This window comes from Mustelus asterias, chromosome 18, assembly GCF_964213995.1.
Source record: "Mustelus asterias chromosome 18, sMusAst1.hap1.1, whole genome shotgun sequence".
Lineage (NCBI taxonomy): Eukaryota > Metazoa > Chordata > Chondrichthyes > Carcharhiniformes > Triakidae > Mustelus > Mustelus asterias.
This window is the reverse complement of record NC_135818.1, coordinates 56,649,317-56,673,562: the sequence shown is the minus strand read 5'-3', so window position 1 is coordinate 56,673,562 and position 24,246 is coordinate 56,649,317. Positions and strand designations below refer to the sequence as shown.

The window sequence follows — 24,246 nt, the reverse complement described above, 5'->3', positions numbered from 1 at the left end:
ATCCTTTCTTGCAGTGTATCAGGTAGACAACGTTGGCCGAGTTGCAAGAGTATGTACCGTGTACCTGGTGGATGGTGTTCTCACGTGAGATGATGGCATCTGTCGATCCGGCACGTCTTGCAGAGGTTGCTGTGGCAGGGTTGTGTGGTGTCTTGGTCACTGTTCTCCTGAAGGCTGGGTAGTTTGCTGCGGACAATGGTCTGTTTGAGGTTGTGCGGTTGTTTGAAGGCAAGAAGTGGGGGTGTGGGGATGGCCTTGGCGAGATGTTCGTCTTCATCAATGACATGTTGAAGGCTCCGGAGGAGATGCCGTAGCTTCTCCGCTCCAGGGAAGTACTGGGCAACGAAGGGTACTCTGTCCACATCCACATCCAAGTCTCACAACAGCCTTGATTTTAAACATGGATAAATGATATGAATCCTTGTCCTTCACTTCAAGACAGCATTTGACTGAGACATCAAGAAGTTCAAGTAAAATTGAAGTCATTGGGCATCAGAAAATCCTTTGGTAACTGAAGTCATATATAGCATGTAAGAAAGGTGGTTGATATTGGCCTGCAATGATCACACAGTTCAGATCGTAGCTATAGGAGTTTCTGAGTAGTATCCTAGGCCAAAACATCTCCAGCAGCTTCATCAATGAACTTCCCTTCAATGTTGAGTTAGAAGTGGGGCTGTTCACTGATTGCAGTGGCAAATTTAATTCGCAGTTCCTCAAATAATCAAGTCTATGCTCATGTTGATCTGTGGAGGTACAAGACCAATGGAAGAACTGATGCATAATTTCCTACAGGGTGATGCAATGTACCATGTTACACAAGGTAGCAATTCTTTCAACATTTTTATTTAAAATTGCAGTATAATTTTAAAGAAAAGAATTCTCAGGCCTCCACAGTAATCGAGTCTGAAACCTTTTCCCAATTATATTTTTCTCTGGATTTCTCTCCAGAGCATGAAACCATTAGATTACCAGAAGTTCTGGCCCTATTGTGGTTGTTTGGTTCGGTATTCTGGCTTTGTAGTCCACTGCCCTGAACTGAGTCAAGTCTACTTGGATGCCTGTGTCTCAACTTTATGCCTAGTTATTTGGAAATCATTCATGAATTGTTGCTCATTTTCCTTTCTCTCTGTATTAAATTTCAAGTTTCTAGCTCATTTTTACCCAATTTGCTGTGTAATGTTTCAGCTACTTGGTTCCCAGCACCCCCCCCTTCATTTAGTATCATCCAATTTGTACTGGCAAGAACAGATAGATACATTAACTAATATAATGGAGAATGAGTTAGTTGTGTAATAAAATTGTACTTTCAAAGTTTTGTAGAAAGGCTTGCAGAAAATTGGAGATGAGTTTAAAATTAAATCTATAATGTGTAACATGTCCAGTATATTAGACATGTTTATAACATTTTGTGGAACCTTTTGTATGACATGTACAAAATACTGACAATGACATATAAATACAATAAGCTTAGTTGGTTTCTCTGTAGGCTGGAATGAAAGTGTGAAATTGGATATCTGACAGATGGCTGGGAAAGAGTTTGTTTGCATACTGAAAAAGAAACAGCAAAACCACTCGGAGCTGGATGTCCAGAGTGGAAGTGTTTTTGTGGTAGTGAATCAAAATCAAATTAAAGACCAGGGGTCAGCAGCCTTCAGCTCTGGAGCTAAATGCGGCTCCTTGGGGACTTGCAGGCTCCTGACCTAGATTAATTTAATCTTTTTATCTTGATTTTTACCAAAATGTGTTAATTTAAAAATATCAGATGTCTAAAAACATCCCTGTGATGGATATTTTAGTAGGTAATAGCTAGAACTATAGGACTTCGCCAAATATTAAGACAACAGGTATTTTTTATTTGATTATGGTTTGAATTTAGCTTGTTTAAAAACTGGCTTAATTGGAAAGGTTCAAGTGGCTACAAAGGAAAAATTGAAGATGGTGTGTAGAAATTCATAAACATGTCTTTGGTTTTGTTTTTCATAATGGGCATTTGTGCCAAGCACTGCAGCTCTTGAGACTTTTTTTAAAATGACTCCCCTTGTTACGTTTTCTGACTGGTCTAAACAGTCAATAGGGAGAAAGTATTAGTAATCTATTAGGCTGCTGATGTGATATCCAGTACTTGATGGGCAGAAATTTCCTCCAGTTAAATATTTGGAAGACAAGCTATTGTTGCAGTCTCCACTCCAAATTCTGTTCCCTAGCTACCAAACCAACTCCTCTCCCTGGCAACAACCAGCGATTAAACCAATCCATTTGCAGCCTTGGTATTAACTTTTGACCCTGAGATAAGCTTCCAGCCTTGTCACGGTGTCATTGCTAAGACTGCCAATTTCCACTTCAGTAACATCAAAGAACAAAAAATTACAGCACAGGAACAGGCTCTTCAGCCCTCCAAGCCTGCACCGACCATGCTGCCTGACTTAACTAAAACCCCCTACCTTTCTGGGGACCATATCCCTCTATTCCCATCTTATTCATGTATTTGTCAAGACGCCCCTTAAAAGCCACTACCGTATCCACTTCCACTACCTCCCCGGCACCGAGTTCCAGGCACCCACTGCTCTAGTTTGGTTTTTCAAAAAAAACTGCCTCTTGCATCTCTTTTTTAAAACTTTCCCCTCGCACCTTAAACCTGTGCCCCCTAGTAATTGACTCTTCCACTCTGGAGAAAAAGTTTCTGGCTATCCACTCTGTCCATGCTTCTCATAATCTTGTAGACTTCTATCAGGTCTCCCCTCAACCTCCGACGCTCCAGTGAGAACAAACCAAGTTTCTCCAAGCTCTCATAGCTAATGCCCTCCATACCAGGCAACATCCTGGTAAATCTTTTCTGTACCCTCTCCAAAGCCTCCACATCCATCTGGTAGTGTGGCGACCAGAATTGAACACTATATTCCAAGTGCGGCCTCACTAAGGTTCTATAAAACATCAACGTGACTTGCCAATTTTTAAACTCCACACCCCAGCCAATGAAGGCAAGCATGCCGTATGTCGTCTTGACTACCTTCTCCACCTGCATTGCCACTTTCAGTGACCTGTGTACCTGTACACCCAGATCCCTTTGCCTATGAATACTCTTCAGGGTCCTGCCATTTACTGTATATTTCCTATCTGTATTAGACCTTCCAAAATGCATTACCTCACGTTTGTCTGAATTAAACTCCATCTGCCATCTCTCCGCCCAAGTCTCCAACTGATCTATATCCTCTGATGGTCCTCATTGCTATCTGCAAATCCACCAACCTTTGTGTCGTCTGCAAACTTACTAATCGATCCAGTTGCACTTTCCTCATAGCAAAGGTCCCAGCACTGATCCCTGAGGAACACCACTGCTTGACATTGTCCAAGTCTCGGCTGATTAGCTGTTGAAACCCTCATTGAAGCCTTTTTTACCACTGCACTTGACTATTCCAACACACCTGTGTTCCGCATTCTACCCTTTGTAAACTTGAAGTTGTCCAAAACTGCTGCCTGTGTCTCAATTTACACCAAGTCCTGTTCACCTTTCACTCCTGCTGAATTACATTGGCTTCCCATCAAGCAATGTGTCTAACTTAAAATTCTATTTCTTGTTTTCAAATCCCTCCAAGACTTCTCCCCTCTTTCTGTAAACCCCTCCAGCCCCACTACCCACCAAGATATGTTGGCCTGTTGAACCAGAATTGCCCCAACATTCGTGTTTGAGCATTGTTGCCTTGACCTAAAACTCTGGAATTCTGTTCCTACACTTGTCTCTTAACTCATTTTTATACGCAAAACATACCTCTTTAATCAAACGTTTTGTCATTTTATCTAATATCTCCTTGTGTGACTTGATATTTTGTTTATAATGCTAGTGTTAAAGGTGCTATATAAATGAGTTGTTGGTTTGGTAGAAAGATCATGAACCAGAGTCAGATTTAGTATGGTTGGCACAAGAAACATGTAAATTTTGTTTATGCAGCACAGGTTAGGATCTGGATGTGCTGCCTGAGAATGCATTCTAGGCGGATGCAAACATCTCTTTCAAAAGAGAATTGGGTAAGTACCTGGGGAGGGGGAGAGGATGTAGGGTTATGAAGGAGGATTGGGGAGGGTGGGACTTGCTAGGTTGCTGTTGCAAAGAGATTGCATAGATACTCAGCCCAAATGGCCTCTTTCTGTGTTTTAACCAGTCTATCCACAGGTGTTAATTGGTAAAGGAATGTAGTGACGGTGAGCAGAAGAGGAAATTAGAAGTTATGAAGAGGACAGATGCTTGAATGCCAAACAGCTGAGGAATTCCACAACCATCAGATTAAACATTGCATCCTTCCATCATAAGGTCAGAAGTGGGGGTGTTTGCAGATCAGCCAATAGTCAGTATCATTTGTGACGATTCTTGTCTGAATATCCAGGCTTGGGCTGACTGGCAGGTTGTGCCAGGCATTGACCATCTCTGAGGGGATCTAACCATCATCCCTTGACATTCAATGGCATTATCATTGCTGAATCCTCCTCTATCAACGTCCTGGAGGTTACCATTGACTAGAAACTGGACTAGCCATATAAATACTGTGGCTACCAGAGCAGGTCGAAGGCTAGGAATCCTGTGGCAAGTAACTTGCCTCTTGTCTCCCATCTACAAGACGCATGTCAAGTGTATTCCATTGACTTGCCTGCATGAGTGCAGCTCCAACAAAAGCTTGCGGGTAAAGTTTTAGTGTTACCAGTAGGTTTCCATTAACACTGCAATGAAGTTGCAGTGAAAATCCCCTCGTTGCCACACAGGTGCCTGCTCGGGTACACTGAGGGAAAATTTAGCATGGCCAACAAACCTAACCCGCACAACTGGGAGGAAACCAAAGCACCTGAAGGAAACCCATGCAGATAGTGGTTGGCACTACTGCCTCCCAACACCAGGGACTTGGGTTCAATTTCGGCCTCGGGTGTCTGTGTGGAGTTTGCACATTTTCCCCATGTATGCATGAGTTTTCTCCCACAGTCCAAAAAATGTGTGGGTTAGGTTGATTGACCATGCTAAATTGCCCTTGGTGTCAGGGGGATTAACAGTAAATATTTGGGGCTGCAGGGATGGGGCCTGGCAGGATTGTTGTTAGTGCAGACTGAATGGCCTCCTGCACTGTCGGGATTCTATGGGGAAAACATGCAGACAGTGACCCAAGCCAGGATCCATCCCTGGTCCCTGGCACTGAGGCATCCGTACATGCACTACTTGACACCATGCAGGACAAAACAGTCTGCTTGATTGCTACTCCTTCCACAAACATTCACTCACTTCTCCACCAATGAGCAGTGGCATCAGTGTGTACCATCTTCAAGATGCACTACAGGAACTCACCAAGGTTCCTCAAGCAGCACCTTCCAAACCCATTACCTTTACAATCTAAAAGGACAAGGTTAGCAGATACATGGGAACACCACTTGGAGGTTCCTTTCCCAGTCATTCACAATCCTGACTTGGACAATATCACTGGTTCAAATCCTGGAATTCCCTCGCTCTGCCTGATTGCAGCAATACAAGAAGGCAGCTAAGTACCACCTTAAGAGCAATGAGAGATGGGAAATGAATGCTGGCCTAACCACCAGCAATGCCCACATCCTGTAAATTAATAGAAAATGAGAATGGTGAAAGAAACAGGAGGAAAACTAAAATATATTGATACTAGGCAGGAGGAAAATTTAAAAGCATATGACCCAAAAAGAACTTGAAAGGAACCTGCACAGATGAACTCAAACACAAATATTTTAACCAAATTCGCAAACACTAAGAATGAGCTAAAAATGAACAGCATTCAAAACCAAATGTTGGACTCTACACAACAAAATGCACATACCAGGAAAGAATGGGGTGAGAAGAAAGCAGTTAGTATGTCATGTTGATCAAGTGAGTCAGTTTCTTTGTAAGATAAAACATTGGTTAGGATACTGGAGTGAATTTCCCTGCTGTTCTTCACATAGTGCTATGGAGTGTTATGATCACCTTGTGTGGAGCCTCAGTTTTGCATCTTATGAAAGCAGAGCTCCAACAATGTAGCACTCCCTCAGTACCATATTGAAGAGTCAACTAGGATTCTGTGCTCAAGATTTTGGAATGGGACTGAAGATGAACCAGCTGGATATGAAGATTGGTGTGCCATAGTGGTCACTTCTGATGCCTCAAACTTTTACAATTTATGTAAATGACTTGGATGAAGGGATTGAAGATATGGTTGCTAAATTTCCTGTTGACACAGACAGGGAGGAAAGTAAATTGCAAGAGGACATAAGGAGGTTACAAAGGGACATGGGTTAAGTGAGTGGGCAATGTTCTGGCAAATGTGGGCAGATATTTGGCAGGAAGCATAATTATTTTCTAAATTGAGAGATTGCAGACATCAGATTCAGATAGATCTCAATGTCCTAATGCACAAATGACAATGCTGGTGCACAGGTACAGCAAATAATTAGGAAAACTAATAGAATGTTATTTTATTGGAGAGAAACTGATTACAAAAGTAAGAAGCTTATGCTTCAGCTAAACAGGGTATTGACAAGTCTACAAAAGCACTGCTTACAGTATTGGTCTAATTTAAGGAAAAATGTAAATGTGTTAGAAGGTTCACTAGACTAATACCAGGAATGAGCAGGCTGTCTTATGAGGAAAAGTTGAACAGGTTAGGCTTGTATCCACAGGAGTTTAGAAAGGCAGAGGTGATTTGATCAAACTTTTACAATTTTGAGGGATCTTGACAGGATGCATGTAGAGGATGTTTACTTTTTTGCGAGAACCTAGAACTAGGAGTCCACTTCAAAAATAAAGGATTGCTCAAAGATGAGGAGAAATTTTGAGGGTCATGAGTCTTTGGAACTCTCTTCCTCACCAGGCAGTGGAAGGAGGGCCTTTGAATATTTTTAAGGCAGGGCTAGATTCATCCTTGTTAACAAGGGGGCAAAAGATTATCAGGTGGGCAAGAATGTGACGTTACAATCAGTCACAATCTAATTGAATGGTGAAGCAGGCTCAAGGAACCAAGTGGCATACTTTTTTTTCTAAATTTATTTGCAGGATGTGTCAGTGGCTGGGCCAGCATTTATTTGCACTTTCCTTGTTGCCCTAAGTGATGTGAAGGGAGCTGCCCTTTTTGAACTGCTGCAGTCTGAGGTGTATGTAAACCCACAGTGTTAAGTAGGGAGTTAGAGGTTTCAGGATTTTAACCCAGTGACAGACCTACAGTTCTTAATTTGTATGTTCATAAATCCAGAAGAAGCAAACCTGAGGTAAAGTGACCTAAGGCAGACTGTTTTGGCATGGGATATTAGTGACTCAGATCTAAAAATTGCTTTTGCATGCCAGTTCTGGAGGTTTGTCCAATGCCATCTTGTATTCACAACCAGTGTTAGATTACAGGAACAGAATCTGCTAAATCTACATGTTTTTAAAGCTATACGAAACGATCATACTGTTGTGGGATAAGGGAAGAGCCATTGAATGTCTCAGAATTTTCTGACATGTTCACTATTCTTGAATAAATCTTCCTTCTCTAAGATCACAATGAATAAAACACAGACAAATAGGTGAAGCATCTTCAGTTATTGAGTCTGCATCCATTACACTCTAATGTATTCCCAATCCTAACCCCACGCAGCATAAAAATTTCCTTCTTTCACTATTCATTCTTTCACCAAAGTGACTGTCCTCTGGTGGTTCTTGACCTTTCTCATCCAACAACCTTCAATTGGATAGCAGCTTTAATCTAATAAAACATCCTAAGGAACTTCAAGCGTATTATAAAACAATATGTTTGAAATTGGGTGGAATTTTCCAGTCCCACCTGCCACGGGAGTTGTAGTGGGTGGGACTAGACCATGCAAAGGTCTGACCTTGTGGTATTTTCCATTCTTGGGGTGAGTGCAGCCATAAAATTCCACCCATTCAGTCGGGTGGCAAAGTTTGGTCAAAGGAGGATATTAAAGTAAAACAATGAAGGTTTTTGGCCATCTTTGCCTTCCAATTGACTTAAATTTATCAGCAGGAAGAATTTGCCCATAGATGGCTATGCCAAATGTGCTGCATTCTAAAATGTTCGAGGAAATAACTGAGGTTCTGGTCGATCTTCAAAAAAATTAATTAAGTTGAAACGTGGAGAATTATCAAAAGCTTTTCTGACCATTTAAAACTAGTGAGACATGAATTCTCTTGTATTGAATGTTAAATTTGCAAACCTAAAGGAGGATTTAAAAATCAATAGACTGTATACCATTAATACTTTGCAGAATTAGCCACCACAGTAGATCAAGTCTATTGTAGTTATAATTTGTCTGCATCTTTCAAAGACAATAACATTTGATGTGCAATTTTTGAAGCAAGGTTGGAGTTTATGGTATTATTTGGATTGAGATGGCTTGTCAATAAAAGTGAACACTTTGTTTATGCAGCACTTGTTATACTCAGCTTCCCAAAGCAGTTTTATGATTTTTAAATGTAGTTGTAATTTTGTAAGGAAAGATAACATTTGCATACAACAAGGCTGCACAAACAAAGTAAAGAAATAATTAATCATCTGTCACTAATATTGCTTGAACATTAGTCAGGCCACTGGTAAGTTCCCTTGTATTTGGAATAATGCCTTGGATCTACCTGAGTAGATAGATGGGCCTTTTGTCTATCTGAAGCCATCAGTGCAACACTTGGTCAGTATGTACTGAAGTGTCAGAATAAATGGTGTTCTGAAGTAAGGGTGCTATCATTGAGTCTAAGTTCAGAAATTGATTTGGGTAAGATGCTTGATTTGGAAGGACTAAAGAGGTGATGAGAAGCATTGTTCTGTACTTGCTCCCCTGATTTCTGTTCAAAATGTAACTTGGAGCAGAACATACCAAACTTGTCATTTTTAAGCTTGTAAAATATATTAAGCTGTGTGGAAGTTTGACAAATGTAAATAGACTAATGGTCAAAACCTGGACATTCAAGAATTTTTTTATGAACGGATAGCTTTATTTGCCCAAACAAGGATCTGCAGTATCCAATTCCCTGCAAAAAATCCTATTTCTGCCAGACAGCACAGATTCCATTGTACCTCATGGTTGTGCTATTGATTGTACAGTATCTGCAGGTTGGGGATTATACTACAATAACATGAAGCTGCCTGTAGTCCTGTCTCTGGAGATGTTGACTGGTTTATTATTGTCATATGTATTGGGATACAGAGTATTTCTTGCAAGCTATACAGACAAAACATACTGTCCATAGAGTACATGGAGGAGAAGGAAAGGGTGGGGTGCAGATATATTCAAGTCTGATGGCAACAGCAAAGAAGCTGTTGGTTGAGTTTTCAGACTTTTTTGTATCTTTTCCCCAGTGGAAGAGTATCTCCAGGGTGCTTGGAGTCCCTGATTTATGCTAGCTGCTCTCCTGAAGTTATGGGGCAAAAATACCTTGTGGATACTTGTAATTTTTAATTATACAAGTTTCAGTTTTTATCGTAACATTGCTTTGGATTGGAATTGTAGAAGGCATAATAGATAATGGGATCTATCTTCAGCAAACTTCTGCTCGTTTCAATACCAGAGTACAAAATGTACTAAGATTTTCTACGAACCAGCTTTCCCACACACTTTTATCACTGTCCTTTAGTTCCAGTATATCAGAAGCACATCGACAGTCATTTTGAACCAAGAATTCAAATTCATTTTTCTAGTTTTGGTGTTGGAGAATGTTACTACCATGTGCTATGTGATCGAGTTAGTTTTCAAAGGATGGAACAGAGACCTTGAGAAATTCTAACCTAATCCTTTCATTAGGAAATTGACAATGGGCAAATGCTCATTTGTACCTGGCCATATTTCACTCTGAAGTCAATGAAGGATAACATTAGACAGTATGTTAAACTAGTGTTCATATCTGACCCTGTGGGTTTCCCACCCAGCTATTTGGATTAGATACTCCCATGCAGACTTGCTTGCCTATTAGTTTAAATGGGAGTCACCTTGTTAATCTGTTTGCATGTTGCTGATTTTATTATGACCTCCATTATTTTTACGCTAGCGCACAATGTTTTGTTGCAGTGTGTAAAGATGTCAGTATGAGAAGTTTCCAAGTTAAGAGTTGGATGAGACATGGTACTTTTTTTTAGCTTGCCTTTAAATATGTCGCCAAAAAGCTAGGGATAAATGTCCATTTCTTCCCAATTCAGATAATGCAAGCACAGTTTGCTTATGATTTTTCTCTCCATTTTGATGTGCTTCTCCACCAAGGTTCGAGGCACAAGAGCTTAACTGACAAGCTGATATTACAGAATACTGTAATGTCAGTGAATGGAGTTTAATCCAGGTGATGGGGGATCAAGCTGATTAGAGCCCTGCCCCAGCTCCTTTGGGGAAGACCAGCTCTTAACTGGCCAGTGACAGACCTTCCTTGGGATCAACGACTCCGGGGTGAGTCCAACAACCACTCCAAACTAGCCTATCATTGCTAGAAGCAAGCCATGAGTATGGATGAATCTGTCCTTTCAGGCTGGCACACTAATTAGTGGAGTGTCAAAGGGACCAGTGTTAGCACCTTAACTATTGACAATCTATATCAGTGAAGGGACCAGATATATGGTTGCTAGATTTGCTGATGCTGCAAGATGGGTAAGGATGCAAGTTGTGGAGAGCATATAAAGAGCCTACAAAGGGATATAGATGGGTGAGAAGGCAAAAATGTGGCAGATGGTGTATAATGCAGGAAACTGAAGTCATCCACTTTGGCAGGAAATGTGGAAAAGCAAGATATAATTTACATTGGGAGTGCAGAATTCTGTTAGTAAGCTGAGGCTCAATCGCAGTCCAATAATAAAAGATGATGCAAGTCCTGCTTCACACTTTTTTAACAACTCCACACATGTATCTCTCCATCAATTTAGGACTACAGTGAAAACCCATTCCTAACACAGTATACTGGTGCAACAAATGATTAGGAAGGCAAATGGAATGTGATCATTAATTGCAAGGGGAATGGATAAGTATTTGTACAGTTGGAGACCATCTGGAGTACAGCTTTGCCCTCACAAAGGATATAGTTGTATTAGAAGTGCTTCAGAGAAGATTCACTCAGCTGATTCCAGGGTTGAAGGGGTTATCTTATGAAGCAAGGTTGGACTTGAAGTTTTTCCTTTAAGAGATGAGAGCTAGGGGACACTTTCAAATTAAGGGGTCCCTATTCACAAATGAGAATTTTTTTCTGAAGGTACTTGGTCTGTGGAATTTTCCCCCCAGAGCTGTGGAGATAGGGGTGTTGAATATTTTTAAGTCGGAGTTAGGTTCTCGTTCAACAAGGGAGTCAAAGGGTATGGAGAGTAGACAGTATAGTTGAGGCCACAATTGGATCATGAGGCCAGATGGGGTATTTCTGTTCCTAAATCATATGTTTATATATCTACATAGGTTGCCATTAGTGCCTCAATGTAGATAAATAAATGTATGATTTAGGAACAGAAATGCCCCATCCTGGCCTAATGATCCAATTGTGAAAACAGACTCACTGGGAGGGGATCGCAGGCTGGTGGCTCTCAGCAAACCACATCTTCCCATTACCCGGTCTCTTGATCATTGGTTGAATAACAGCAGTGGCAGGAGGCCATCAAATGAGAATTAACTGCCCACTTGAGGATCTCCAGTGTCTTGGAAGTGCAATAGCTATGAACCATACAACTGTGGGCATAATCCAGGCAGATGCAGAAATGAACATGGTACCCACCTGGCAACGTGCACTTTAATTTTGCTTTCTGGATTTTAAGACTATTTGAGTTGTAAACTACTTGGAAATTACATGATTTGTTCCTCATTAGCACTTTAACTCTTTTTTTATTTCATGGAAGAATCTCATAAGTGGCAGGTCCAAAACTCTGCATTGATGCATAAATGGATAAGTAACAACTGTACAATGATGCAAAGGATGATAATTACTTGGTAAAGGAAGCCAGTTTGACCAAATATTTGCTTTGTTTCCTTTGTCGTTTTTAGTACTGGCACCACAAGCAAATGCCCTTGTGAAAGCCCTTCGGAAAATGCCAGGCCTGCATGATGAAGATTATGCTCAACACACTAAGCTTTATGACTTTTGTGATTCACCAGAAAATACTTTGGTTCTTCCGTAAGTAATTATTTTTGCTGTCAAACTCAAAATACTAAACTTGAGAAATGCATGGATTTTAAAAAAAAAAAATTCAGATTGCAAACAGAACTTCTAAGTGGAGCTCTACTCGGATCTGACTCATTTTAGGCAATGTGGTACAGATATTGTACTTGGCCTGGCTTGGTCCTTTCCACTCTTGCTTCCTAATTAGAAGATGCTGTGTTCACTCTACACCAGGACTTTAATGCATAAACCAGGCTGACATTTGAAGCAGTATTGAGAGAAGACTGCATTTGGAGTTGGGTCCTTTAAATGAAATATTGCATCCATTTCATTATCAAAAGTGAAACAGGAAAATTTTTTCGGTCAGTAATTTTCCTCCACACACTTCCAAAAACATAACTTGTGATATTTGGTCCTCATTTCAGCATAGCCACAAGTCATTTTACCGATCCACAACACATGGCAAAAAAATTCTCATTTACTGCATATTTTCTACTCGTTTATTTATTTATATATATAAAATGTATTTACATTGAAGCTGTCTTTCAATGCAACTAGCTCTAACATCAAAAGGTGTGGAGATGCCGGCGTTGGACTGGGGTAAACACAGTAAGAAGTTTAACAACACCAGGTTAAAGTCCAACAGGTTTATTTGGTAGCAAAAGCCACACAAGCTTTCGAAGCTCTAAGCCCCTTCAGGTGAGTGGGAATTCTGTTCACAAACAGAGCTTATAAAGACACAGACTCAATTTACATGAATAATGGTTGGAATGCGAATGCTTACAACTAATCAAGTCTTTAAGAAACAAAACAATGGGAGTGGAGAGAGCATCAAGACAGGCTAAAAAGATGTGTATTGTCTCCAGACAAGACAGCCAGTGAAACTCTGCAGGTCCACGCAACTGTGGGAGTTACAGTTGTAACTCCCACAGTTGCGTGGACCTGCAGAGTTTCACTGGCTGTCTTGAGACAATACACACCTTTTTAGCCTGTCTTGATGCTCTCTCCACTCCCATTGTTTTGTTTCTTAAAGACTTGATTAGTTGTAAGTATTCGCATTCCAACCATTATTCATGTAAATTGAGTCTGTGTCTTTATATGCTCTGTTTGTGAACAGAATTCCCACTCACCTGAAGAAGGGGCTTAGAGCTTCGAAAGCTTGTGTGGCTTTTGCTACCAAATAAACCTGTTGGACTTTAACCTGGTGTTGTTAAACTTCTTACAACATCAAAAGGGACATAGTGTGCAATCTTCCACCTCAGTAAATACTTTGAACACAAGGTGCTTGAAAGTGAGATGATGTGATTAAGTTACATGCAGTTGACATGTTTTGGTGGTTTTATATTTTATAAATTCCATTGGGACTTGAACAAAGAGATTGTTGATCCTGTTCACATGAAGTGCTTGAATTTGGTGTGATTACTGTTTTGATGTGAGCTATCTCATTTGCTAATAGCATGTCAATAGAATTAACATACTAATTAATACTATTGACACAGTTGAATATTTAATCAAAATATTCACAAGTGACTGCTATTTAAGGGGTGACAGATAGCTAAAATAGTTGTATTGGTAAGGGGAGCACACCAGATTTGGGTGCACCAATTGGATATTAATACTGTCAAGGAATAGATGTTGCATGTGACAGACATGAGTAAAGTTTAGTTCATGACTTATTACCATTGAGTAGGTTTTAAACATCGTGTTAGAAATATAAACCTTGCTTTTCATTCTGTTTACAGTCAATGTAGGTCAAATAAAAGAATTGTATACTCAGTAATTGAGTATTCACCCCTGCTGGACTCATGTAATATGAGCACCGATGACTGGGCTAAAATTGCAGTTGATGTAGAGGTAAGCTGGGACTTGGATCAAGCATCTTGGGTTAGGGGATTTTGCAGATTAGCAAAATGATGAGCCGAATTCCTGGTTTTGGAGGAGGGCATGTCAGGCAGATGTCTCACTGTTGGACAGAACCCAGGTCCACTAGCTGGGTGCTCTTTTTCCAGTCACACACTCGCAGAAGTCATTTGAAGACGCTTTGAGGGATGATGGTGGATAGTGTTCTCGAACTACCCTGGGAATTCTTGGGTCCTGTGAGTCCCATGATTCATAAAGGGAGGCATGTGTTTTTGGTACCAGCAGTTCTAATAGCCCCAAATGTATGTTGCAGGACGAAGGTAATGCATCCCAAAAGGAACCTACAGCCAACAGGAAGCAATTTTGTGCCCTGCTAGTTCACGTTATCAATGTTTTGGAAAGTCACTGGATTGACAAAGGGTCATCTGGACTTGAAACGTCAGCTCTTTTCTCCTTGCAGATGCTGCCAGACCTGAGATTTTCCAGCATTTTCTCCTTTGGTTTTTGATATTCAGTTTTATTTTATGCCTTGAATATTCTACTCCAAATGTCAAATTAACAAATTGCAATGAATGTTTTGGGATCAAAAAAGTAGTGGTCAATAATTGCCCAAGCAAAAATTAATGCAAGCAACTTCACAGGTCTTGCTTGGAATGAGCTAACTTTGGTGTAATACCTAAATTGCAGACAACTTGTTTTATCTGTAGGTAAAAGGATGTTGTAATGTTAAGTTTGGCATTGTTAGCTGTGTAATGCTTTTACTGAATAAATATAGTTTTAGTTGGTCTTGCTACATTTTTAAACCACTTTGAGATGACATTTAAAGATATAAAAACAGACAATATATCTGAATATCCACAACCCTTCTATTGTATGCCCAGTGGAACTCAAGTACACTAACAGAATTGGAAATGAGGCCAGGCCTCAAACATAAGACGGGTCCTGGTGTGTTCTGGGCCTTTTACGTGGTGGAAGCTCCATCTTTCCTTTATGGTGTAATGAAGTGGGAAGGTGTACGATTTGTGAAGGCATTGACTTGCAGTGTCAAATCATTTCTCAGATCGCGGTTAATGGGCATCTGGCCACCAAACAGAGCATCTAGGTTCCACATGGAGTTGGAGCTTTGATTTAGAACCCATTTGTGAATGCAAGTTTGATCTCTGTCCACAGGAGGTCAGTTTACAATGGATTTTATTTGAGGTGATACTAGCAAAATCCCCATCTCCCCACAGTTAGCCCCTATTCTGCTTATTGTTGCACCCTGCAGTAGGTTGCTGTCAACATTTCCCACTGTCTCAGAAAAACATACAGCATGCACCCAGACATACTCGTCCACCACTTTTTGGGCGGGGGGGGGGGCAAGAGAAGGAGAGATCAAGTCAGATCATGTGCCAACCAACTTGAACAGCTTCTTCCCTGTTGTTGTCAGACTTTGGACCTACTATGAGGATAGGTTGAGGGAGCTTGGTCTCTTCTCCCTGGAGAGACGAAGGATGAGAGGTGACCTGATAGAGGTTTACAAGATGTTGAGGGGTCTGGATAGGGTGGACTCTCAGAGGCTATTTCCAAGGGCTGAAATGGTTGCTACGAGAGGACACAGGTTTAAGGTGCTGGGGGGTAGGTACAGGGGGGATGTCAGGGGTAAGTTTTTCACTCAGAGGGTGGTGGGTGAGTGGAATCGGCTGACGTCGGTGGTGGTGGAGGCAAACTCGTTGGGGTCTTTTAAGAGACTTCTGGATGAGTACATGGGATTTAATGGGATTGAGGGCTATAGATAGGCCTAGAGGTGGGGATGTGATCGGCGCAACTTGTGGGCCGAAGGGCCTGTTTGTGCTGTGGCTTTCTATGTTCTATGTTCTATGTTCTATATATTAAGCTGATCTTTCTCTACACCCTAGCTATGACTGTAATATCAAATTCTGCACCCTCATTTCCTTCTCCCCTGTGTATTCCTATGAATAGTATGTTTTGTCTGTGCAGCACGCACAATACTTTTCACTGTCACATGAATTGGGATGATCAAAAATTAAGCTGCATATAAGGTGAAATTTATTAGTGTCACAAGCTTGGATTAAAACTGCAGTGAAGTTGGTGTGAAAATCTCCTGGTCGCCACACTCCAGTGCCTGTTGTGTACACTGAGGAAGAATTTAGCATGGGCAACACACCTAGCATGTCTTTGACTGTGGGAGGAAACTGGAGCAGCCAGAGGAAGCCCACGCAGACATGGGGAGGAAATGCAAACTCCACACAAATAGTGACCCAAGCTGGGAATTGAACCCAAGTCCATGGTGCTGTGAGGCAGCAGTGTGAACCACTGTGCCACCTGCCCTCCATATTTTGGTGGGATCAGTACTGGAGGTGCTGGGTTAACATACTAGCACTTGCATCAGATGTGGCTGTCACAGATTTTCCTGGTAATGGCAGGACCCAGAATTAATAAAGGGGCTAATCTACCCAGCAACAGGAGAGAATATGCCTGATGGCAGCAGTAGTTAACATTCCAAGGGATGATGTGTTATTTTCCCTGAGATTAGCAGACCTCTAGATAAAATCAGATGGAAATTACTCTATCAGTAAACAGTTAATCTAGATATCTGAGCGATCAGTGGAGGCATACAGATGCTAATTTCAAGAGTCGAGGAATGTGAGAAACAGACTGCCCAATATACACTAGACAGAATCAAAGAGAACCAGGGTATAATTGCCAACTCCTGTAGAAACGGGCAGGCCACCTCACAATAGAGACCACTTTTAAAGTCTTGAGTCGAGCTGGTGCAGAACCTTTTTGTAAAGGTAGTTTAAATATTGTTGTTGAACCAAGCTAAAACAGATCGCCCTCCTGGTATTGTGTGGTAACTCTAAGATGGATTTGACTTGGATTTGTTTAAGGTGGACTTTATGTGGAATGGGAAATCTTGCAGAGTTCAGGTATCAGATATAGTTTGGAACAAAGGGCAATTTCGAGAACAAACTATCACTTCCAGTGTTTAACTTTTTACCTTGTAGCATTATTGTCCTGTTCATGTGTATTTTCTCATTTAATTTAGTCTTTGTTACACTATGACTGGGCTACTTATTCTCTCAGGTGCTTTCATGTGACTCCTCACACCATTCCCAAATAAAGCTGTATACCATTAACTAGTACCTCAATATTGTGGTGTCCTTGCAGATGACATCCGCATGGTTTGTTACAGTGACTACCACAGATTTCGGGGCCAAAATGTGCTATATCATTTAAGATGCTAGTGGCACCCTAGGCCTCAAATGGTCAAATCAGTGATATCTTAGTGCTTGAAATGCCTGGTATACATCATAAAAGATAAAAATGGGATTTATTCATTGCAGAATACAATTTGACTTGGGCTGGTTTATTAGGAATACAACCAGTCTACAAGGAATCTATTTTGGTAAACCTACTGCCCTCTAAGCTTTTTCTTTCCCTGTTCTGTTGTTTCCACAGACTAACTACCAACAGTACAGTGGTTTTGTGATCCTTCATGGCACAGATACAATGGCTTATACAGCTTCAGCCCTTTCCTTCATGTGTGAGAACCAAGGAAAACCCATCATCCTGACTGGCTCTCAGGTAAGCTTTAAACAAAGACATTATCCACTGTCCTGAATTAGCAGCAGGGGTATGCTGCTCAGCCCCTCTAACCTCATTGTTCCACTGGAGCAAGCTGAGAGGGAGTGATTGGAGGCAGCAGTGCTGGTGAGAGATTAATTGAATTGTTTATTTAATTAGTCAGCTAGTGTGTTTTTTTTTGGCCTTTACTTTTGCCGTTGTATTTTAAGTTTAAAGTGAAAACTGGAAGTGGGCTGCTAAGGAGTCTGGGAAGGGTTTTTTAAGTGCGTGAAGTATAAAAGGTAGGCTGCAGTATACAGCGGGCAGTGTAGTGAGTGGGAAGCAGAGTGTGAGCTATAAGGCTTTGGCTCACAGGGCTTAGGCAGAAAGGGCGAGGCAGGGGTGAGTTTAATTCATTCTTGCTGTTTCTACCTGGTACTGGCAAGGTATCTAGAGGGATGGGTGTGCAGGCAGTGCTATGTTCCTCTTGCACTATGTTTGAGGTGAGGGATGACGACAGTGTCCCTGCTGATTAAATATGTGGGAAGTGCACCCATCTGCAGCTCCTCCAAAACAGTGTTAGGGAACTGGAGTTGGATGAACTTAGGATCATTAGGGATGCAGAGGTGGCCATAGACAGAAGCTTTAGGGATACAGTTACTCCGAGGAATGAAAACAGATGGGTGACGGTGAGAGGGGCTGGGAGGAAGCAGTCCGTGCAGGGATCCCTGGTGGTCGTTCCCCTTAGCAACAAGTGTTCCGCTTTGGATACGGTTGAGGGGGATGACGTACCAGTGGTGAGCTGCAGTGAGAGGATCTCCAGCACTGTGTCTGTCTCTGTGGCTCGGGAGGGTAAGGGACAGAGCGGGAGGGCAATAGTTATTGGGGACTTGTTAGTTAGAGGGATAGATAGGAGGTTCTGTGGCAGCAAAAGAGACTCTCGGATGGTATGTTGCCTACCGGATGCCAAGGTCCATGACGTCTCAGACTGTGTTTTCTGGATTCTGAAGGGGGAGGGGAAACAGTCAAGTCGTGGTACACATTGGTACCAATGACATGGGTAAGAGAAGGGACGGGGATTTAAAGCAGGAATTTCTGGAGCTGGGCTGGAAGCTGAGCCAAGACGAAACGTGGTCATCTCTGGTATGTTGCCGGTGCCACGTGATAGCAAGTTGAGGAACAGGGAGAGAGTGCAGTTAAACATGTGGTTGCAGGGATGGTGTAGGAGGGAGGGTTTCAGATACGTGGATAATTGGAACACCTTCTGGGGAAGGTGGGACCTGTACAAACAGGACAGGGTGCACCTGAACCAGAGGGGCACCAATATCCTCGGAGGGAAATTTGTTACGGCTCTTCAGGGGGGTTTAAACTAATTTGTCAGGGGAGTGGGAAAAGGAGTTGTAGTCCAGAAGTCAGTGTTGAGGGTGGTGAGGTATTGGGGAAGGTATCAGGGTCAAGGGTGGGTACCAGTAGACAGGAAGGTGGGTTGAAGTGTCTACTTCAATGCAAGGAGCATCCGGAACAAGGTAGATGAACTTGGGGTGTGGATTGGTACTTGGGACTACGATGTTGTGGCCATTACGGAGACGTGGGTGGAACAAGGACAGGAATGGTTGTTGGACATTCTGGGGTATAGATGTTTCAGTAAGTGTAGGGAAGCTGGTAAGAGGTGGATGAGTGGCATTGTTAATCAAGGATAGTTTAACGGCTGCGGAAAGGCACTTCGAGGGGGATCTGCACACTGAGGTAATATGGGCTGAGGTTAGAAATAGGAAAGGAGTGGTCACGTTGTTAGAGTTTACTATAGGCCCCCAAATAGTAATAGAGATGTGGAGGAAGAAATTGCTAAGCAGATTATGGATATGTGTAGGGGTCACAGGGTAGTTGTCATGGGGGACTTTAACTTTCCAAATATTGATTGGAACCTTTGTAGGTCAAATAGTTTGGATGGGGCACTTTTTGTGCAGTGTGTGCAGGAGGGTTTCCTGACACAATGTGGACAGGCCGACAAGAGATGAGGCCACATTGGATTTGGTACTGGGAAATGAACTGGGCCAAGTGTTAGATTTGGTTGTGGGACAGCACTTTGGAGATAGTGACCACAATTCGGTGTCTTTTGTTATTGCAATGGAGTGGGATAGGGCCATACGGCAGGGCAAGGTTTACAATTGGGGGAGAGGTAATTATGATGCGATTAGGCAAGAATTAGGGGGCATAAGTTGGGAACAGAAACTGTCAGGGAAAGGAACTAATGAAAAGTGGAACTTTTTCAAGGAACAAATACTGGATGTCCTTGATAGGTATGTCCCTGTCAGGCAGGGAGGAAATGGCCGAGTGAGGGAACCATGGTTCACGAAAGAGGTGGAATGTCTTGTGAAAAGGAAGAGGGAAGCTTATGTAGGGATGAGGAAACAGGTAGGTTCTTTACGCAGAGAGTGGTTGGGGTGTGGAATGGACTGCCTGCAGTGATAGTGGAGTCAGACACTTTAGGAACATTTAAGCGGTTATTGGATAGGCACATGGAGCACACCAGGATGATGGGGAGTGGGATAGCTTGATCTTGGTTTCAGATAAAGCTCAGCACAACATCGTGGGCCGAAGGGCCTGTTCTGTGCTGTACTGTTCTATGTAACCTGCTCCACCATTTCAGTAAGATCTAGGCTGATCTGATAACCTCAACTCCTCCATGTTCCCATATACCACTTCTTGCTAATCAAGAATATACCAGGCTTTAACTCAAATATTCAAAGACTGCTTTAACTATCTTTTGAGGAGAGTTTCAAGGAATCCTGACCAGAGTAAATATTTCTTTTCATCCTCCTTGCATCCCTTTTTAAACAATGACCCCTAGTTCTAGATTCTCATGATGGTGGATGTGAAAAGGATGCATCATGTCAAAACCACTATCTTTTATGTTTCAATCAAGTCACCACCCCTTTTAAACAGTGCAAGTCTAACTTGTCCAGCATTTCTCTTTCTTGTTCTTTCAGACAGCAGTTTATTGTTTGTTTGATCATTCACACCTCTGGACCCATTTTTCTCTTCTGTTTAATTACTGTTCTTTTTGGCTCTGCTCATCAACTTTGTTCCATTGCTCCTGCCATCTGTTTCTACATTATTGTGGTTATCTGTGTAGCTAAGTTGCTCTGGGTCTGAGCAGTTATGTTTTAATTCTTTAAATGCCTCAACATTGTGACATCTGACACTAAGCTCCCAGTCTGTTGTGTTACTCATATACTCTTCCACATATCTGTCCAGTTGTCTATTTACTTGGTGTACTTATGTACTGCTACAATATCCTATTGGAGTCTTTCCAAAGATGATATAGCCAATCTTTCAGGCCAAATGTTGGGTTGGGGTGGGTGCAGCAGGAAGGGTCAAGAGGTTTTCAAGATTCCATATCCCTGTGCTTGACCAAGCATTGACCCACCAGAATGGGAAAAGACCATTTCCTATGTTACTTTGTTCAAAGCTTTAATCAGCAACTTGATCAATTTAATAGCAATAGTCCACTATCTTGCATTATTAGCCTGGTCTCAGGCTAATCTCTGATTTCTGCTTGGTTTCTGGCTAATAATTCTGATGCCCTCTTGGCAATAGTGACGAACCTTTATCTGTGACAACTGGACAAGAAAAGCTGTGTTTATAATTATTGCTATATTAGCAATTTCGCATTTCATTAATTGTTTGGGGGTGGGGTGCTTTTAGCTAAATTTTACAAAGCATGTCGAAACACTGTCAAACATCGTTCAGGTTAATTACTGCATATTGGTTTAATTACAGAAAAGTCATAATTGCAACAGCTACATTTTCAAAATACAGTGCTACAATGAGTAAAGGTTCATACCAACTTTGACCTCCCATCTGTTAATGGTCTTGAGGTATATTTAATACAGAAGTGTTCATATCAAATACATATTTGATTCAATGTCTCAGTGAAGGAACTCTGTACTTGCTGGAACCTGAAACCTGTTGTACTTGAGGTTTTTTTTGAGCTTCCACCCGAGGGCACATTTCACCATTGTGTTTGTCTGAGTTGGTGGAAGTGGCAGTTAGCCTGCCAAAAATTTGAATCTAACTGAGGATCAACACTCTGTTTAGCTGGAATTCAGTCTCCAAGCTTGCAAAATGAAATTGGGTTATCTTGAGCTGAAGGAGCACCAAATATCTAGATTAATGCTTTTTGTGTTCCCAACTGATTAGAATTCTTCCTGTCTGTAAATGGCCAGTTACCTTGTCTTCTGATTCAAATTCATATGTTTTGAGAAATATGAATGTTCCTAATATCAATGTACATCAAGATATTTCTTCTCGATTCTATTGTTCCCTAGCTTCCTCCAGAAAGTTTTTATCTCTATAATTTTGCCTATCTGCTGGCACCAATCACCAAATGGCAATTAATCATGTCTTGAACTGGCTAATCAAACATGAGAAGCATCATGGCCCTTGACCCCCTAAAAATTCAAAGGGGTAGGGAGAAAGGTCACTGAATTGTGAAGAGCTACATTGATAAAAAGCAAAGTTGAGAAAGTATAAATTGGGCACCATAACATTTTGGGTAAACATGAATTTAATAAACTGATTCATTCTACGTGGAATTCACATTAGCATGCTTTTTTCTATTCCTTTGCATTGAAGAAATATCATGTACTTTCATTTCTTGCCTTTCTTTAAAATCCTGGTGTAAGACCATAAGACATGGGAGCAGAATTAGGCCACTTGGCTCATTGAGTCTGCTCCACCATTCAATCATGGCTGATATTTTTCTCTCCATTCTCCTGCCTTTTCCCCATAACCCCTGATCCCCTTATTAATCAAGAACCTATCTATCTGTCTTAAAGACTCTCAATGACCTGGCCTGCACAGCCTTCTGTGGCAAAAAGTTCCACCAATTCACCACTCTCTGGCTGAAGAAATTCCTCCATTTCTGTTTTAAAGGATTGTCCCTTTGGCCTGAGGTTGTGCCCTCTGGTTCTAGTTTTTCCTACTAGTGGAAACATCCTCTTCACGTCCACTCTATCCAGGCCTCGCAGCATTCTGTAAGTTTCAATAAGATCCCTCGTCATCCTTCTAAACTCCAACGACATACGACAAGCTCTTCTTTCCAGGGATCATTCTTGTGAACCTCCTCTGGACCCTTTCCAAGGCCAGCACATCCTTCCTTGGATACGGAGCCCAAAACTGCTCAATACTCCAAATGGGGTCTGACCAGAGCCTTGTACTGCCTCCCGACTCTTGCATTCTAGCCATCTCGACATGAATGCTAATGTTGCATTTGCCTTCCTAACTGCCGACTGAACCTGCACATTAACCTTAAGAGAATCTTGAACAAGGACTCCCAAGTCCCTTTGTGTTTCTGATTTCCCCATTTAGAAAATAGTCTATGCCTCCATTCCTCTTTCCAAAGTGCATAACCTCACTTTTCCACATTGTATTCCATCTGCCACTTCTTTGCCCATTCTCCTAACCTGTCCAAGTCCTTCTGCAGCCCCCCTGCTTCCTCAATACTACCTGCCCCTCTACCTATCTTTGTCATCTGCAAACTTAGCAACAGTGCTTTCAGTTCCTTCCTCCAAATCGTTCATGTATATTGTGATCCCAGCACTGACCCGAGGCACATCACTAGTCACCAGCTGCCATCCTGAAAAAGACCCTTTTGCCAGTCAGCCAATCCTCTAAGCATGCCAGGATCTTGCCCTTAACACCATGGGCTCTTAACTTATTTAAGTCTCCTATGTGGCACTTTGTCAAAGGCCTTCTGGAAATCTAAATAAATCACATTCACTGGTTCTCCTTTATCTAACTTCCTTGTTACCACCTCAAAGAACTCTAACAGATTTAACAGACTTGACCTCCCCTTGACAAAGCTGTGCTGACTCAGTCCTACTTTATCATGCACTTCCAAGTACTCCGCAATCTCATCTTTAATAATGGACTCTAAAATCTTGCCAATGACCCAAGTCAGGCTAATTGGCCTATAATTTCCTGTCTGCTGCCTCTCTCCCTTTGTAAACAGCGGTGTTACGTTAGCTACTTTCCAGTCCTCTGGTACCCAACCTGCCTCCAGTGATTCCTGAAAGATCACCACCAATGCCTCCACAATTTCTTCAGCTATCTCTTTTAGAACTCTGAGGTGTAGTCCATCAGGTCCAGGTGATTTGGCCATCTTCAGACCTTGCAGTTTCCCCTTCTCCTCCTTAGTGTTGTCTATGGCTTTAATTCTCCTATAGCTTTTCACCCTAAACTTAAAGTGGCAAACGTCAGATGATTTTGATGACCAAGCACTAAGCGAATGAAAAGTAAAATTTATTAGTCACAAACTTGCATTCACACTGCAATGAAGTTACTGTGAAACTCCCCTAGTAGCTATGCTCTGGCACCTGTTTGGGCACACTGATGGAGAATTTAGCATGACCAATTCAACTAACCTGCATGTCTCTGGCCTGTGGGAAGAAACCCACAAAGACACAGAACGTGCAAATTTCACAGATAGTGGTCCGAGGCTGGATTCAAACCCAGGTCCATGGTGCAGCAGTGCTGGCCACTGTTGCCCCGTAGACATAAAATAATTGAGAAAAAGTTTGAGGAGCTATTGAACAGGTCTTTCTGATTAGTTCCCAGAATATAACAGTTTTCATTCTCCACTTTGTGCAAATAAATCACATGTAATAGCTTTAGCTATCTAAGCAAACAGCCGATAGTTTAAACATTACTGCTTTACATTGTTTTAATTCCAT

The 24,246-nt window shown here is 41.7% G+C and overlaps 1 protein-coding gene across 1 annotated transcript in view; it reads left to right on the top strand.

Moving 5' to 3' along the window:
- Positions 1-24,246, top strand: part of LOC144506762 (uncharacterized) — a 160,104-nt gene that overhangs the window by 5,602 nt on the left and 130,256 nt on the right. Inside the window, 3 exon segments of the mRNA XM_078233119.1 lie at positions 11,968-12,097; positions 13,825-13,936; positions 17,405-17,530. Coding sequence (XP_078089245.1) covers positions 11,968-12,097; positions 13,825-13,936; positions 17,405-17,530 — 368 coding nt within the window.